The following is an 18,045-nucleotide window of genomic DNA, read 5'->3' on the forward strand; positions in this document are numbered from 1 at the left end:
ATTACAATGATGCAACATGCAGTCACAAAACTGCACAGGTGTGTAGTTGGGAAACTGCTGAAATCAAATCCAAGTTAAGTTATGAATACAGGTTCCTCTTTACAGTTAACTCACTGTGGTGTGATCCCATCACAAGAGGTTCTTGTGAGAGATGTAAAGCAATAAATGACCATTATGAACATCATCAATATATTGTATTTCAAAGGAATTGTTAAATAATGTTAGATGAGTAATTAATAAATCACAAGTCACTGGGAGGGTAAAAGTCTTGCTTCTGGGTTGTAGAAGCATATTGAAGGGCACTTAAGTCCCACTTAATAAGCATTGTGAGCTTCATTATATGAAATAGATTTTTTTTTAGCTGTTTTTGTTGTTTGTTTGCTTTTGTTATCTTTTGGTAGTAAAGTTTGCCAACCTTCTGCTCTGGGAGATAGTGGAGCTGGAAAACAGTGGAGAGACAGCATCCCCATCTGGTGAAACAGGGTAATTTATGAGAGATATTAAATGGTACTTTTTAACCATTGACATGATGGTTTAGTGAATTCCAGAATGTATCACACACTGTCAGTCTGGATATGGTTTAGGAGTCCAGACCATAGTGCCTAGTGGCTCATTAAGTTTTTGATAATAGAAAGTGGGACTAAACTTTAACTCCTTTAACTTTAACACCTCTCTGGGCACTGAGCAAAAGATAGACATTTATATTAAATAGCAAAAATAAAGTGAGTATAACGAGATAATGCCTGTGCCTCAAAAATTTAGCTTGCAGTTTGGTATTCCTTTGACATAAAAAGTGTGAAAACTAATGGCATTTCATCACATTTCAGTATTTTTGCAGTTCTAGTTATATGTTTAACGTGTTGAATACAAAAATAACTCAAACTAAATTCTGTCTTCATCTTTTTATTTGTCTTCATATACATAGAAGGAAGAAAATCAGAGTTGTCAAGAGTGTCAAATTTTAAAATGGATAGTTTGCTTTAAATGTTGTGTTTGTCCTGATCATCCTGGAGAAGTTTGTGGAAAAGGAATTTAGACATTCATACGTGGTAATTGTTGTTGCATAATAACGGTGAATCTACACAAAGATGTCTGCATCGCCCCTGCTGTTGGATGATCCTGCTGTTCTTTGATGGCCGATATTATGCTTGTGCAATGATTGATTGGTCAGGCAGGTATGTAACTGCTGAAGAGGCTGCTCAAGAAAAATGGTGTGAACCAGGTAACAGTACCTTATCAGAAGAGCTATCGGCAAAGTCCAGAAATCGTTCATAACATAAAATAATGTTTTTTTTTATAACTCATTAGCTTTCTACAAAATGTGATTTATGTTGTTATACAACAGTGCTAATGACCAGCTTAACTAAATACATTTTTTTGTCCATTCTTTATTGCTAATCTGTGATTTAGTGGATTGGACTTATTCTTCACTATGTGTCACAGTCAGTGCCATTGTTACATTCTTCAAATTTGTAATCAGCAAAACGCAAAATAGAATAGAACAGAAAATAGAATAATCCTTTAATTGTCCCACAAGGGGAAATTTGGGTGTAACAGCAGCAAGAAAGACACATATACAAACAAACAGTACACAAGACACAGAACAGAAACATACACAATTTTTACATATTTACATCAAGGACAATGGTTACCAAAAACTGAGTACCATACTGTTATTAAATTAAATAAAATTAAATACAGATAAGGGGCAAACCCTGGTTATAGTGTGAATCGGTTGATAAAATAGTGCCAAGTTACAGCGCAGATGTAACCATCTGTTTGTTGGGAGCAGTTCTGATTGTACAGTCTGACAGCTGCAGGGAGGAAGGACCTGCGGAAACGCTCCTTCATGCATCTAGGATGCAGCAGTCTGTCACTGAAGCAGCTCTGCAGTTCAGCAACATTTACGTGCATGGGGTGGGAGACTCTGTCCATCAGAGATGTTCTTTTGGCCAGAGTCCTTCTGTCTCCCACCACCTGCACTGGGTCCAGGGTGCATCCCAGAACAGAGGTGGCCTTCCTAATGAGTTTATCCAACCTCTTCCTCTCAGCTGCTGATAAACTGCTGCTCCAACATACAACACTGTAGAAAATGACGGATGCCACCAAAGAGTCATAGAAGGTCTTTAAAAGTGCTCCCTGTACTACAAATGACCTCAGCCGCCTCAGCAGGTAGAGTCTGCTCTGACCCGTCCTGTAAAGAGCATCAGTGTTGTGGCTCCAGTCTAGCTTATTATTCAGGTGAACACAGGTACCTATAAGAGTCCACTATCTCAATGTCCACTCCCTGGATGTTCACCGGTGTCAGTGTGTTGGGTCTGCGTCTCCGGAAATCCACCACCAACTCCTTGGTTTTCCCCGCGTTGATCAGCAGGTGGTTCTGCTGACACCAGTCCACAAAGTCCACAGAGTCCACTGTCCGTACTCTGAGTTGTCCTCACCTGTGATGAGGCCGACTATGGCAGAGTCGTCAGAGAACTTCTGTAGGTGGCAGCGTGGGGAGTTGATGGAGAAGTCTGCAGTGTAGAGGGTGAAGAGGAAATCTGCATTTCATTGCAGAAAAGTGGACAGTGCAAGACAAAAGCAGCAAAAATAAAAACTGTACAAAGAGTACAGTATAGAAAGTGCACTATACAAACAATCTGGAAACATAAATATGGACACGTGCCATATATATATATATAAAGAATTCCTGCTTGCCTTCAATCCTTCAAGCTTATATATATATATAGAAAATTCCCCACTCGCCCCTGTGGGCGGTCAATCCTTCAAGCTCGGGTCCTCTACCAGAGGCCTGGGAGCTTGAGGCCCTGCGCAGTATCTTAGATGTTCCTAGGACTGCGCTTTTCTGGACAGAGATCTCCACTGTTGTTCCCGGGATCGGCTGGAGCCACTCGCCTAGTTTGGGAGTCACCGCACCTAGTGCTCCGATTACCACTGGTACCACCGTCACCTTCACCCTCCACATCTTCAGTATGTTGGATGTGCCATGCAATTAGGGTTGCCAACCGTCCCTTAAAATACGGAATCGTCCCGTATTTCGAAACAAAAGTACACGTCCCGTATTGAGCTAATAAGGGACGCACTTTGTCCCGTAATACAGTGAGAACCAAAAGTAGTCTATAAATGTTTATGGAATTAACGCCTTGTTTGAAAACATAATTCCCAGCCCCTCTCCTGCTTTGTGACCAATGAGCTGACAGCACACTTATGACAATTCGAGTATGACAATTCAGATTACCGCTCGTCTCATTGGTCGAGGAAAGGTCGCTTTCGGAGAAAATACCGGAAGACAACAGATGACCACAACAAGAAGCATGGCCAACAGGGAAACAAACGCCGACACTGCGGTGCAAGTCTCGGACGACAGTAAACCTAAAGCTGGGCAGACACTGTGCGATTTTTTCAGTCACGTTATTCAGCTCCTGCTCAAACTGCACAATTGACTCGCAGGGGTTAGAAGTTCATAGGTCACGATGTACTCTCACACTGTACCGCCCGATGCTCTGATGCGACCTGAGTGCTCACACTGTGTGCCAAAGTAGTTACCCCCGCCATAAAATGAAGGTTATAACAGAAAATCTGTCGCTCTCTCTCTCTGTCTTTCACTCACACAGACACACCACCACCATCAACTTTGCTAAATTGCTAATGAAAAACATTGATCAGGCAGCTGTGATTAAGCAGCAGTGTAAATCCAACTATTTTCACGGTTGTTGTGGTCGTGATAATTTTGTGATGCCACATCGAAAAGGCTCGGATGAGCTTTCCAAAGTTCTACAAGTTGTGCCTCCATCGCTTGTGTCCAGATCACACGCTGCACTGCCGTGCTGCTCCGTCTTTTTCACGGCGTTTACGTGTTTGCGCGCGAGCAGCTGCGGTGACACCCTCACGAGCGATTGATGATCGGGAACTGGTCGTGAGGTGTTAATCACTTCTCGTTACCCAACGTATACTACATGACGCACGATGAAGGCCAAAATCGGTCCGATCACTCAAAAATCGGCTCAAAATGGGCCTAAAACCGCACAGTGTAAGCCCAGCATTAGAGCAGCAATGTTTGTTTCCCTCAGAGAAAGGGAAGAATGGGAAAAGGAAAACACCTGGCTGGAAAAAGTTAATATGGGCATGTGCAGTGAATATCAGCGCTATGTGGCCAGAAGTGTGATAATATAATTTATTTTGTGTAATAAACAACTGCAAGGATAGATGATTACAACAAATAGATGACTAATACATAAAAGTAATACATAGGTGAATAATGATGATGAGTTATGATGCGTAATCATGGGAACAAGTGGGTTTACAAACAGGAGCAGCTGATTAGCATTAGAAAAGCTGAAATAATACCTCAACTGAAGCCAATTGTACTAAATGCACTAAATAGAATAGAATAGAATTCAACTTTATTGTCATTGCACATGCACAGGTACAGGGCAACGAAATGCAGTTTGCATCCATCCAGAAGTGCTTTAGTGATATAGATATATTACAATATATATTAGCAATAATATAGATATGTGAGTATATTACAGAAATGGGTCTATTATGGTATGTTATAATGTACACGGTATGAAGTATGTTGTGAATATTCTATAACTATAAGTATGTACAGGCTATGAACAGGATATAAATATGAAAAACTATACAGAATATGAAATAAATAACTTTACAGAATCTGGGATATACAGCTATACAGAAATGGGAACTATGCAAGTTGTAAACAGTTGTAGGATTAAAGATTATCGAATGTACAGAATGATTATTTACACAGAGCTATACAGTAGTGCAGTTAAGATAAGTGAGGGTGTAGATAGTTTCTACAGAGGCTATATAAAGTGCTAGTGGTTGTGAGTGGTGGTTCAGTCCATGTTATTATTGTGTGTTTGAGGGTACAGTTGTCCATTGTGGGTGTGTGTATGTTCAGTCCATGAGTTTAACGTGGGTCAGATGTCAGGAGGCAGAGTTCAGGAATCTGACAGCTGTGGGGAAGAAGCTGTTCCGGTACCTGGTGGTCTTAGTCCGGAGGCTCCTGTGGCGCCTCCCAGAGGGCAGGAGGGTGAAGAGTCCATGTGATGGGTGACTGGGGTCTTTGATGATTTTCCCAGCCCTTTTCAGACACCGCTTCCTGTAGATGTCTTTTATGGCAGGAAGTGGTGCTCCGGCGATGTGCTGGGCAGTTTTCACGACCCTCTGCAACGCCTTCCGGTCCGAGGCAGAGCAGTTCCCGTACCAGACTGTTATACAGTTGGTCAGGATGCTCTCGATGGTGCAACGATAGAAGTTCACCAGGATGTCTGAGGACAGGTGGTTCTTCCTCAGAGTCCTCAAGAAGAAGAGGCGCTGGTGAGCCTTCTTGACCAGCTTGGCACTGTTACAAGAATATTTTTCTTTCTATTGTTTTCTATTATTTTAAGTTAAGCAGGACAGAGTTCTTTTAAAGAAAGATTTACTTATATTCTCAAAAGTTAAGCATGACAGGCTTCTGTTTAAGAAAGAGACCTGTTTTATTGTGTTAATGTTGTCATTTTGAGCTAAAAATAAATAGCTAAATGATCATTTGTTTCACATGTGTTGATATCACAAAGAATAGAATATGCATCTACTTAAATCAACTTCAAGTCAAATGGTTAAAAAAATAATTTCACACACAAAAAAAGAGCTAGAAAATTCACCACACTGGGAAGGGTGAAGACAACTGGGTCGCCCGGTCCTGGCCACGAGGTGTCCCTTATTTATTTTTCAGGGAGTTGGCAACCCTACATGCAATGCTCAATTGCATGGGTGGGAACTAGTGTGTTAGCGCAGTTAGCTCGTTAAAGTGTTGGCCGTCTAGCCCCATGCACGGGGCGATCGGCGGTAGCTCGTTAACGGAGATTTACCGTGTTGTGGCGTTAAGGTCATTTCAACGAGATTAACCTGAAAGCACTAGTGGGAACACAACGAATATGACTGCACATTTACGCCGACATCATCCTAGTGCAAAGACAAAAACAACTAACTAACTTTAGCCGAGTCATTTAGACAGCTGTTAGCACATGATTCTCCTCATGCTGCTGAGAATATAGCCCAGAAGAAGCGGATAGTATAGCTTTTATTTTGGAAAGAGACATTTCTCTGTAATAAACTCTCTTTTCCAAAGATGAGTGATTCCTCAATCAGATACAGGGCTTGCAATATCGCTAGCCCGACGTCCTGGAGCTAGCGATTTTTTCAGTCGGGCTACCAAAATCTATCTCTTCCCTGCCCGTCGGGCTATTGTAGGAAGGAAAAATATATGTCAATGCTTTTGCATTCTTTCAGAAATGTAGCTGGGTAATTATGTCATTGGCATCTGTGAGCCACTGTCAATATGTGACATATTGAAATCGCGTTTGAATTTGCGCTTGTTTTTTTGCTTTCACTTTGCAATCGTGCGAACTGTGTATAGAGAGCGACAGCACTGATCTGTGAGTGATGATAATTTGTGCACCAATTCCTCTGAGATCGTCTTATTAATCGTTAGCTTACTACGCAAACATGACAAGTGAAATCTCCTGCAGCAAGCTTAAACATGTGAGAGGTTGATCGGGCAGAGAATCGCTGAGCTTATGTGAGTGTGTGTGTAAAAGCAGCAGGATTTATATTTCAGTTCTGCTGAGCCAAATAAGACAGGTCAGGGTGAAGAAGTGACAGCCAAAGAAAAGCTTACCACAAAACGGAAAAGTTATGACAAATGAGACTATAGGGCAAAAAGAAAGTGCAGCTTTATGGTTTCATGGACAAAATAATTTCTGTGGCTGCAATATGACGAGCTAAATAACCAGGGCTGCACATAAGTGGTCCGCAGGTGCGCATTCGCTGTCAAAATAAAAAACACGCACAAGGGTTAGGGTTAAATTTAAAAACTGTACTTTTGAGTTAAAATATATATTTATAATTTTAATAAATGACAAATTAAAAAGGCATGAACATTTTTTTTGTATCGAAAAAATATCGAACCGTGACACCAAAGTATCGAACCGAACCGAACCGAACCGTGAATTTTGTGTATCGTTGCACCCCTAATATATATATATATATACTATCTATAACTAGACTTTATGTATATTATGTAAGGTGTGGATATATAAATATATGTACAACTCTGTGTATATATGTTTATGGACAGGTATGCAATGTAGTGACAAGGATTGACAAGAACTAATATTGCATATGAGAAATACTGCACATAAAAACTACCATGGTGTATTGTAGGCTGCAGGTACTTTGTTGTTGAGTCTGACAATGATTGGAAGGAAAGACCTTCTCCTGGTTCTCTTCTGTCTCCTGAATCTCTCCTGGTTGGGGGTTGGGGGAGGGTATGTTTGCACAACAAAACCAGGAGAACAATAGAGCTGAAGGCCTCTCAGCAGGGTGCTAGGAGGTGTTAGGTTCAGGGGAATTTAGGCAAATTTGCACGGGGTCAGTAAATCTAGTAGTAGGGACTTGCACCAGGAAAAAACAAGGGCCAGTAATTCTAGTGTTAAAAGTTCATAATGTGCTAATGTGGTCAGACACAGCGACGACACCACAGACAAGTTGTTTGAAAACTGAAACCTACAGATGAAGGTTAAACCTACCGTGACCTAAGTTTATGTGAGGTTCAATCTGTGGTCACTGTATCTTGTTCTCAGAGACAGAACATAGAAACACATCCTGTCTCGGAAAATGTGTGACAGCACAGCGTGTGAATTTGTACTGTGTACTGAGAGATTCAAGTGCAATAAGTAATAGTAATAATATTTGGTATACATTTAGTTACTAAAGGTGACTAAAAGATTTCTGGGTGAAAGAAATACTTCAAACATTACCTCTGAATAAATGTCACACATTAAAATATTAATAAAACGATCAAATATTTTTGCCACACTATATATTATGATTAAAAGGCACTGAATACTATGTGGATATATATGAATACTATAACATGCAATATTCATATTAACATTAGAAAAGGGCAATTTTTAACAATTCGCTCTAACAATCCCTCCTTTTTGCTGTTTTTGTACTTAAAATGTGTGCACAATAAACCCCAAAACCTCTCCGACAACACCACTAAACAACAAAAACGAAAAACTCAGTTCTTTAGTCCAACCCCCGCCCTATTGGCAGCAAACGTAGTTCTGGCGGCCAACCCGGTGGGCGGCAAAACAGGTGAGACCCGCTGTGGGTAGGCAGAGGCTGACAACAGTTCAGGAGGCCTACCTCTAGTCCATCGGGCAAGGGTACCTAGACCTGGGGGCTTAGAGTACGCTTGGGGAGTGTGATTGTGTGTACAGTGTCTATTTATGTCTGTCTCCACGTTAGGAATATGATGTTTGTATGTGTGTCTATATGTCAGGTCAGGTATCAGATGCCACCTCTCTGGGGATATCTCAGGCCCTCCAAGGTATGGAGGCCTATCTCCCCCCACCACTTCCCCTGCCTGTGGCAGACGCCCTGAGACATCGGTGCATTGGTGGTTATTTGTGTCTTGGGATGGGCATCCAGGTACACACTGGCTCACTCCTGGTGGCTGCTTGTCGGGGCCTGGAGCCTGGGGCTCGCTCGGGCCACTTCGGGGGTGGGGTGCCCTCGGCCTCTCGGCCTGGGGCTCAGTCACTCTGGCACAGCTGGCTGCCGGCGGAGCTCACGGGCACGTCACTGCAACTCCCCCTGGCTTCTGCTCCGCGGCTGCTGAGTGAACCCTTATCTGGGACTCTCCTCAGCTCTTTCTGGGACAGTGGCGCGGCTGCCCCTCTGTTGGTCTTCCTTGGTCTCTGGTGTTCTGAGGGCCTCTGGATGTCTGGAGTCTTGATCTCCTCCATACCTGCTTCATGCCCTGGAGGACGGGGCTGTGGCCCCCCACCCCCTCTATCAGATCATTACATGAAGGAACCTTTTAAATACAAGCACGTCCATGCTCACAGGTGTACACACGGGTGCTCACACACACAAACTACACCCTTTTTGGCTCCTACCTCAAAGCACACTGTGTGCTGTTGATCTTACGTACTGCACAATAATGTTTAATATTTAGTATTTACTGTTATATTCCCAGATCATCGTGATGATGTTGTTTATTATGTTGCTCATTTTTTCTGCTTGTTTTCTCTTTTTTCTTTCTCAACAGGTGATCCAGGTGATTGATAGGTATATGTATTTTTTGTCTGCTTATTTTGTTGGCTTTTGTTTTTTGCCCTTTATCACCGTTCCTCTTGCACACTGTTTTTTTTCCCTCATTCTTTCTCCCCTTTCTGTCAAGTCTGTCCCGTATTTAACAAATGAAAATAAAATAAACAATAAAAGGTGAATCAAATAGACCAATACGGCAAGGCTGGTTTGGTCCATTTGGTAAAGTAAATTCGTTGGCCATCTTTCTTTTCCTTTAGACAATAATTCTGATGGCAAAAGAGCCAAACGAGACAGGCAAAAAAAAAGAAGACTGTGGTGTCATTCTCTGTTTGGTCTCTTGTGCTCACCATTGGATGAGCGTGGACCTACGTTTCCCGAGTGTTGGGATCCAAACTGGAAGCTGGTTCCACAGAAGAGGGGCCCTAAAACTGAAGGCTCTGCCTCCCATTCTACTTTTAAATACTCTAGGAACAACAAGCAGTAGTGGTTGTTGATATGGGCGACATGGGCGTCTGCCCGGGACGGCATTGTGGTTGGGAGTGTCATCACGGGCATCGGCAAAAAGAGAAAAAAAATGCTCGTTCTCATGCTGCCCCAACGCCATGCTAGCGCATATTGGGAATGGCATAGGCACCGATCGGTTTTCTATCGCCTATTTGCTGGGAGTAAGGGCACCCTCCGTTTGCGAGGTGCGCCTGCTGCTTGCTGCACAGGGAGGAGAGAGCGGGGCGGCGGGGGATTCTCTGGCTGGCTGGAGCGGCATCTAATAACCAACTCACAAAATAAAACAAAAATAATAACAAACCAACAAACACGAAAACACCAGACATTATGATACAGACTTATAATTTGCAGTTTTTTCAAAGTTCCATATGGGAAAAGTGAGCGCAAGAGCCCTTGGTGCGCCTGCTTGCTGCTGAAGTCAAAGTAAACTTTATTGTCAACTCTGCTACATACAGTCCAGTACATATAGAGAGACGAGACAACGAGGCTCCAGTTACAGCAGTGCAGGTAAACAAACAATATATATAAGAAGAGTAAGAAAATAAATATACACTTTAGGTCTTTGGGTAAAGGGATCAATAACAATTTAAAGTTTATAGTTTGATGATTTAAAGTCTCACACACAACCTGTCGAAAGGGGAGGGAGACCTGCTGCTTCCAAATAGAGCACATTTCATTCATAATGTTGTAAATCCAAGCCCATTATGTATTCATGATTTGAATCCTGGGTTGTGCGAAATCCCAGAAATGCACCCTAGACAAAGTGAATCTGTGAACTAAGATGTAGGTCTATTAGGTTATGTTGTGGCCATCCTCGAGTTGGGGGATGGGTGTTCATACTGGAGTGCAAAATTAACACCAATGGAAGATGGACAAGAAAAATTCAAAGCCATCAGGTGCTGAGTTTAGAAAAAAGACAAAAGAAGAGGAGGAGAAACAAGCAAAAGACACAGGTAAGCAGATGTGTCATTGGATAATGGCAGGTCATGTGTCCTGAAACAATCAGAATCAGAATCAGAATACTCTATTAATCCCTAAGGAAATTATGTGGGTTACAGTTGCTCCAAGAAGAAATGGTAAAAATAGTAACAGCAACAGACTAAACTCCTAACAATACCTTACGTTACAGATTTTAATATTAATTAGTCATTGTCAATTGTTGATTTGTCCTGTTCTCATTGCATGACGAATTATGATGGCTGTTTGGTAGCCGTTTGCATACTATACATACTCTCTCTCTCTTCATATGTGTGTGCATGTGTGTGTGTGTGTAAAACAATATATGTAAACAATATAAAACACATGCACACACATGCATATGTGTGTGCGTGTGTGTGTGTGTGTGTGTGTGTGTGTGTGTGTGTGTGTGTGTGTGTTTGTTTCTCTGGTGAAATTCAGTATGGTTCCAGGGAGTGGTCGCCCAGGGAGCTCAAACAGGCTTTGTTGGGGAGAAACTTACAAAAATACAGTACAGCATTTCAGAGTCACACTGCTAGCAATCAAAGATTTAAGTAAATTTAACAAGCTGAACACATTTTGTACTGGACAGGAGACACGGCATGCAATTGATTGACAATGCTCTACAGCCAATCATGATGCAGAACACAATGCGCTGTAAAAAAAAAAAAAAAAAAAAAGCACTCAAAATTGCATAAAAAAAATCTGTGAAACTGCGAGGCCGCGAAAGTAGTAGTTTTATGTGTCTTACTTTTGTTTCATTTTTTGTAAGTTTTCTTTTCCACAATTGTAAAGTGCCTTTAACCTGTGCTTGTCGAACCTATGGGTTATTTCACTAAAGTCGGCTGGTTCTTTTGAGTTACATTCCTGTCTCTGTTTCTCATTTAAACACACCACTGTGCTCCTATAGTCGAACCTATTGGCCCATTGATATAATCTTTTCAACAATTCCCCTAACTGTGTTACATAACAGTAAACTAAAAAGAAAAAGAAACTATAAACAGAAGAAGAAGAGAGGCGTGTCTTATTATGACTGAGATGAAAAACTGAAACTCAGTTTCAGTTTTTTGTATACTGTGTCAGTGTTCAGTGGATAGAGCATCTAACAAGTAGTAGAATATATCTGAGATGGATCAAACATTACCAGGTTGGTGCAACTTAATCTTTATAAATATTTAAGAATTTAAATATAATGCTGGTTGTAACGTCAAAGAATTAAAAAGCATCAGAAAACTGTAAGGCATATCATTTCATTCAGAAATTAATAATTAAATCAGAATTAGTACTATACAAAATTGGTGAAAAAGAAGTATTTGTAATATATTTATCTCATCTGAGATTTTTTACAAAGCTCTTTGTCTGTTTGCTGCTCATGGACTGACATGGACTAAAAGTACAGAAGTAGGAAGTAACAAAGTAAAAATACTTTGTTACTGTACTTAAGCAGAATTTTCAGTAGTTCACTTGATTATTTATTTTTCTGAAAGCTTTTTCCTTTTCCTCCTTGCCTACTTTACAAACAATCTACTCCGTACTCCTTACTGTTGACATAGAAAAATTTATGGTCTCAACTAAAAGAAAGACATCTTTAATTAGTATTGGTGACACAGAAAATGTTTGAGTTAATGCAGAAGAATGAGTATACAATGGAAGGTGGAAACACACACACACACACATATGTATGTATATATATGTATATATTAGGGGTGCAACGATACACAAAATTCACGGTTCGGTACTTTGGTGTCACGGTTCGATATTTTTTCAATACAAAAAAATTTTCATGCCTTTTTAATTTGTCAGTTATTAAAATTATAAATATATATTTTAGTGGCACATCCGACATACTGTTTTACTTTTGTCCATGACGCACTTACCATCAGGGTCATGCTTCACATGAAAACCAAGATAGTTCCAAACGCCAGATTTGAATGAGGGTGGTGGAGGTTCAACTTCGGGTAGCGTTGAGGCAGTTGCCATGTTGCAACGAGCTTAGCTTCTGTCTTGCTAGCTTGCGCTGCGCTCAGTGGATCTGCACGCGACAGTGCAGCCTAGGCAGAGTAGTCGAATGCAGATCCACTGAGCACTTAACATAGACAGCATGTCAGAAGAAAAGTTGATAAAATAAATAAAAAAATTTGTATTATTCGATACATATGCGAAACGAAAGCACTGTATCGAACAGTTCAATGTTGATACGAGTATTGTTGCACCCCTAATATATATATGTGTATGTGTGTGTGTGTGTGTGTGTATGTGACCATCAATAAAGCTTCTCTCTCAGTGTTTTTTGTAGTTTATACGGTGTGCACATTTTTTTTCCATTATCAGGTTGACATTGAAGGCAATTTGTAATCCATTGTGGGAGTAATTGTTTATGATTAGTATTAATATATCACAAAAAGTATCTTTGGAATTATAAACTTGTTATCTCTCTGACTTTAATTTTTGGTTTTGTCTATTCAGGGTGGCTGAAAATATTGAAAACAATATTTCAAAATGGCCCAATTGCATCAAATGTTTTGTTTGCACTTGTTATGATGGCCGTTGAAAAGTTAGTGGAGCTGGAATTTGAGTGCCCCTGTGAAGGGCCATACTTGAATGGTGGTTTTGTTGCTACATTCTTCATCATTCCTGGAGGTTTGGCCTATGTGCTGATGGCTTTATTGCAAGGACAGAAGTTCTCATGTGACACAGACAATAAAGAGACAATCTTACGCCGATCTATCCCTGCATTTTTGTGGACAATCCTGCTGCTCTTTAATGGCAGCTACATTACTTGTGCAATGACTGATTGGTCAGGCAAGTATGTAGCTGTTGACACAGCTGCCCCACTGAAATGGTGTGAACCAGAAAATGGTACCTCATATCAGGACAGACTGAAGAAATCTCAGGACTGGTACGTTTACTCTCAGGTACGTAAAATTCTGTTTTTTAAAACTTTAGAGTGAGAATTGATATGTGAGATGAGGTCATTTGCTTTCTACAAAATGTGGTTTATGAACAACATTTATGACATATTTGATTTTAATGTTTTGTTTCCTTTCTCTGTTCTTCATTTTAGTGGGCTGGAATTGCCTTTATCGTGGTCTTGATCTTACTGATCATAAAATACATCCTGAAAGAGCAATCCAGTCCTCCTGCAAAAAGTGAGAGTCACCAAGTTCCCCCAGGTATCTGTTCACTTTAACCTGCATTCAGTACAGATTATAAAAATGATTAATAAATTACAATCCACAACTTGTTTTTGTCTTTCCATTAACTCTTTACATGTCAAATATTTTTTGCACAAAAATATTATTGGAATGTTAAGACACAGTATTAGTTGTATAAATCTAGCATGAAAAGAAACATGTAATTACAATGCATGTTAACCTGACCATGTTGTCTGTATTCTGAGTTTATATTACTACAAGTGATAATGAGAATTAAGTGATTGTGCTTTATACCTTGTTATGCGCAACTGTGCTAGCAGAGGAGAAGGGAAGAAAGGTAATGATGATTCTGGGCCATGACTAAACTTCAGTTATTATTATTATTATTATTATTATTATTATTATTATTATGAAAATGTATCCATTATCACCATAAAGTAATGTTTGTTTCACATGGTACTTATGAGCATATTTGTTTCCCTGCGTTAGTTTTGTTTTCTGTCAACAAAGAATAAAATCTAGTCAGCCTCTGACCCTGCCCCCCCTGTACATATGTCTACTTAAATACTTTTTCCTGCATCTGCCGGCCTGCTGCCAGGCCAAACAGCTCAACCCTGTGGCTCAGACTCAGCTGTCACGCTCACTCTTCTCCGTACCAATACCACTGACACCAACACCACTGATATTTGAAGAAGAATAGGTGAGTTATTTTATGTCAAACAATGTGTCTAATTGGCAGAAAGCCCCTTGGAAACTAAATTTTTATTCTACAGACTATTTATTTTTTAATACATAATAATACATTATAATTATAACCCACATGAGCAGAGCATTTTTGGACAATATTTTGCACACTTCAGTAAACTAAATCATATTGAAACCTGAATTTTGCTAAGTCTTATTACAGGGACATATTTTTGTTGGCTATACCTTGTTTAAAAATTGACATTCAAAGAAGTATATGTGCCAGTACTTTACATTATAAATAAAAGAGTTTAAACTTGTGTTTTACACCATTTTAAAGTCAAAAATATTTGTAGTTGGTGTACAGTACTAATCAATGTTAAAAAAAAAAATGTAACAAATGGCATGCACATATCTCATCAAGCTTGCAAAAAGATAAACAGGGGGTCCTGAAAAGCGCTATATAAATGCAATCCATTATTATTATTTATTATTATAAATCTATTTATCTAAATATGAATTAATGTATGCACAGTTTTATATTTTTAGGGCTGGCAGTGTCTGCAGTATTAAGGTGGTGGCGCCCAAAGTAATTTTTTTTTCCCCCGCAGGTCCCCAGTTCCTGTCTGGGATATATTCATTAACATTATGTCACGATTGTATTAGATTATTCTGGTGGACTCAAAAATCTTATGCACACAGATGTCTGGATGTGGCTTTCTCATATTTCACAAGAGTGAAAAAAATGAAGTTGTACTAGCCACCAGTGCCACACCGATGTCAAATAAGAGCCAAAGGTTCCTTAGTTGTATCATCCTTCATCCAATGGTCAAGACAATATTGCAGACTGAGAGATAAGAGTCCACATTTTGAGGTTGTGCAGGTGGAGGTGGAAAGGGTTAGATGCTTATCAACTAGGAGACTATAATTTGTATCCTGCTTAGGAGGGGTGTGTTGTGGACTTTGATTAACTTTTACTTACTTTTTTGCAGGATCTGCATCTGTCCGCCCTGCTTTTTCTTTTCTTATTTTTTCTGTTTGATTAAAAAATGCAAAGTTTGTATGTGTGTTCACCAGTCTTTTCATCCTACAAGTTAACAAACTTTCGATACCTTTCAAAGTTTGTGCTTTTTAAAAAAAAACTGTTGTGGTTGAATTCCTTTGCCAAGTTTAAGTTAATTCAAGAACCTGGGAACAAACCAGGACAAAAAAGGGCACCTGAAAGCAACGCTTAGAAATGGAGAGGAGAACAGCAAGAAAATAGGCTGTTGACTCTTCTTGCATGACTGGTGAAAGATTTTTAAACAGTTGCTAAATATTTGTTTTGTGTATTTACCACACAACATATACCAGTGAAACTGGGAATTGCATTGAGGATTATTTAGAAAATACAGAAATGGAAAGAACATTTAAAAAAAAAGTTTATTTATCTAACTGAGGAATCCGTGGTGCTCCTGGACGTTGGTAAACACAGACACCTATCAAATCTCCGTGCTTGCCTGAGTTGCTCCTTGTGAATCTCCCTGCAAAGTAACTGTACAAACTGTAAAATAAAAGTATCAAGGGCATTAAAAAGTTATACATTACATAAGTCAAAAGTTAAGCTAAATAACCAGTGTCACTGTTGTTTTTTTGTTTTCACCTATGAGATATATGGTGTTTACTTTTATGTGTTGTTGGATTTTACTTCTTCAAATGATTACGTGATTTTTTAATTTTTCAGTAGCTTAATCTGTAGCATTCTATATTTTATAAGGGTCTTATTTGTTTATGCCATCTGTTTCCTGTCAGACCCATTTCTAAAAAAATCTGTCTGTTTCCTGTTCTGAGTACCTTATACATCTAACTTAAGACCCTTATGTAATGGCAGGACTTTCTCATCCCATAAAGGCATGTTTAATACTACAGTGTATCCTTGATTTCATCAGAATCATACAAAATGATAATTTTCGTTGGATTGTTTGTTTGTTCTTTCTTTTGTAACAGTATGCCATTTTGTATTTAAATCTAAGTAAATAAAGATTTTAGAAAAATGTAGTCGTTGCAGTACATCAGTATTTGTCTGTAACATAGTGTAGTAGAGGTATACTGAAGCATTTGAGTCAACTGAGCTAAATTCCATCACTTGTCATTTTTAACGACATAAATACAAAATACATTTTATTACATATAAGATATATTTCATCCATCCATCTATTTTCCTTCACTTATCTAGTGTGACTGATGAGCTGGAGTCCATCCCAGCTGTCACAGAATGACAGGCAGGATATACCGGTCTGAATTGTAGTAGTGTATCACAGAAGATTACTTATCTTTATCATTGGCCACCTTCTCTCTGACACGTATTTTCTTGTTAGGGTTCATTTGTGGATTTTCTTGCCTTCCTAATGCGGTTGGGACCATCACCTGTGTTTGTCAGAAGTCAGGTTGGTGCACAGCTGACATCCCTATTTGACAAGATTCAACTTTGCTGCTGAGGATAAATTCATCTCAGTCACCAGCCTCAGAAATTGCATGTTAATAGCATGTCAGATTAGAGCCCAGACAAATGCTGCACAGAGTTCCAGTAGCGGACATATTTCTACTGCTCAACTTTTCAGAGAGTCTGTGCAAATCAGACCTTTATGGTGAAATAGATGCTAAGAAACCACAACTAAGGAAAAGCAGCAAGCAGAAGAGATTTGTTTGGGCCAAGAAACACAAGGAAATCTATGCTTTGGTCTGATGAGTGCAAATTTCAGATCTTTGGTTCCACCTGCAGTGTCTTTGTGCAACGCAGAAAAAGTGAACAGATGGTCCCACCGTGAAGCATGGAGGAGGTGTAATGGTGCTGTTGTAATGGTGCTGAGTTGTTTTCAACAAATTGCATTGCATCTACTTGGAATCTTGTTAAGATTTAACCATGTAAAATATGATTTTTTTTTTTTTTTGCCATTTTCTAAGTGGTCTTAAACTTTTGATCAGGGCTGTATTAACAATAAAAACTGTTAGTCTTCACCTGTCCCTCCTGCAATTTCCTGCTCATTTTGTCAGATGTTTAATTACTCCTCACCCTCCTTTAGCAGTAATGATACTTGTAATAAATGTAGCCTATTTGCAGCTCTGGAGGCTGAATTGGCTTCGCACCCTTGAGACACCGTTGAGACACCCATAGCTAGCCAGGCCCCTGTAGTTGGAGCAGGCAAAGGTAGCGAAGTCCCCGCTAGCTGACATGTGAAGCTAGAGACACCGGCAACCATAGTCTATTGTCTTCCAGGGGCCAGAGCAGGCGACATTGAAGGAAATTTAAAACTGCTGGCTAAGGGTAAACGTAAAATCAGTAAAATCATAATTCACGTCGGCAGTAATGACACCTGATTACGCCAATCAGAGGTCACTAAAATCAATATTGAATCGGTGTGTAACTTTGCCAAAACAATGTCAGACTCTGTAGTTTTCTCTGGTCCCCTCCCCAATCAGAACAGGATGTTTAGCGGCATGTTCTTCTTAAAAGTTCATAATGTGCTAATGTGGTCAGACACAGCGACGACACCACAGACAAGTTGTTTGAAAACTGAAACCTACAGATGAAGGTTAAACCTACCGTGACCTAAGTTTATGTGAGGTTCAA

General features: G+C 39.8%; 1 protein-coding gene across 3 annotated transcripts; it reads left to right on the forward strand.

Moving 5' to 3' along the window:
- The first annotated feature begins 11,613 nt into the window (after positions 1-11,613).
- Positions 11,614-16,472, forward strand: LOC309720460 (uncharacterized protein). 3 transcript variants are annotated; one of them, XM_082557430.1, is made up of 5 exons: positions 11,614-11,743; positions 13,063-13,511; positions 13,661-13,769; positions 14,350-14,451; positions 15,047-16,472. In XM_082557430.1, the coding sequence occupies exons 1-4, from the start codon at positions 11,725-11,727 to the stop codon at positions 14,439-14,441; spliced, it is 669 nt and encodes a 222-aa protein (XP_082413556.1). In that variant the 5' UTR covers positions 11,614-11,724; the 3' UTR covers positions 14,442-14,451; positions 15,047-16,472. The 3 variants fall into 3 exon arrangements, with proteins under 3 accessions (XP_082413556.1, XP_082413557.1, XP_082413555.1); XM_082557431.1 differs by having other exon boundaries at positions 15,428-16,472; XM_082557429.1 differs by having other exon boundaries at positions 14,350-16,472.
- Positions 16,473-18,045: the final 1,573 nt, after the last annotated feature.

Source organism: Aulonocara stuartgranti (genome assembly GCF_965226115.1).
Source record: "Aulonocara stuartgranti genome assembly, chromosome: 13".
Classification (NCBI taxonomy): Eukaryota; Metazoa; Chordata; class Actinopteri; order Cichliformes; family Cichlidae; genus Aulonocara; species Aulonocara stuartgranti.

Coding starts and splice junctions, on each gene's coding strand:
- LOC309720460 (XM_082557429.1), top strand. Junction 13,512..13,660: donor ACTGGTACGTTTACTCTCAG/GTACGTAAAATT, acceptor TCTTCATTTTAG/TGGGCTGGAATTGCCTTTAT. Junction 13,770..14,349: donor GAGTCACCAAGTTCCCCCAG/GTATCTGTTCAC, acceptor GCCTGCTGCCAG/GCCAAACAGCTCAACCCTGT.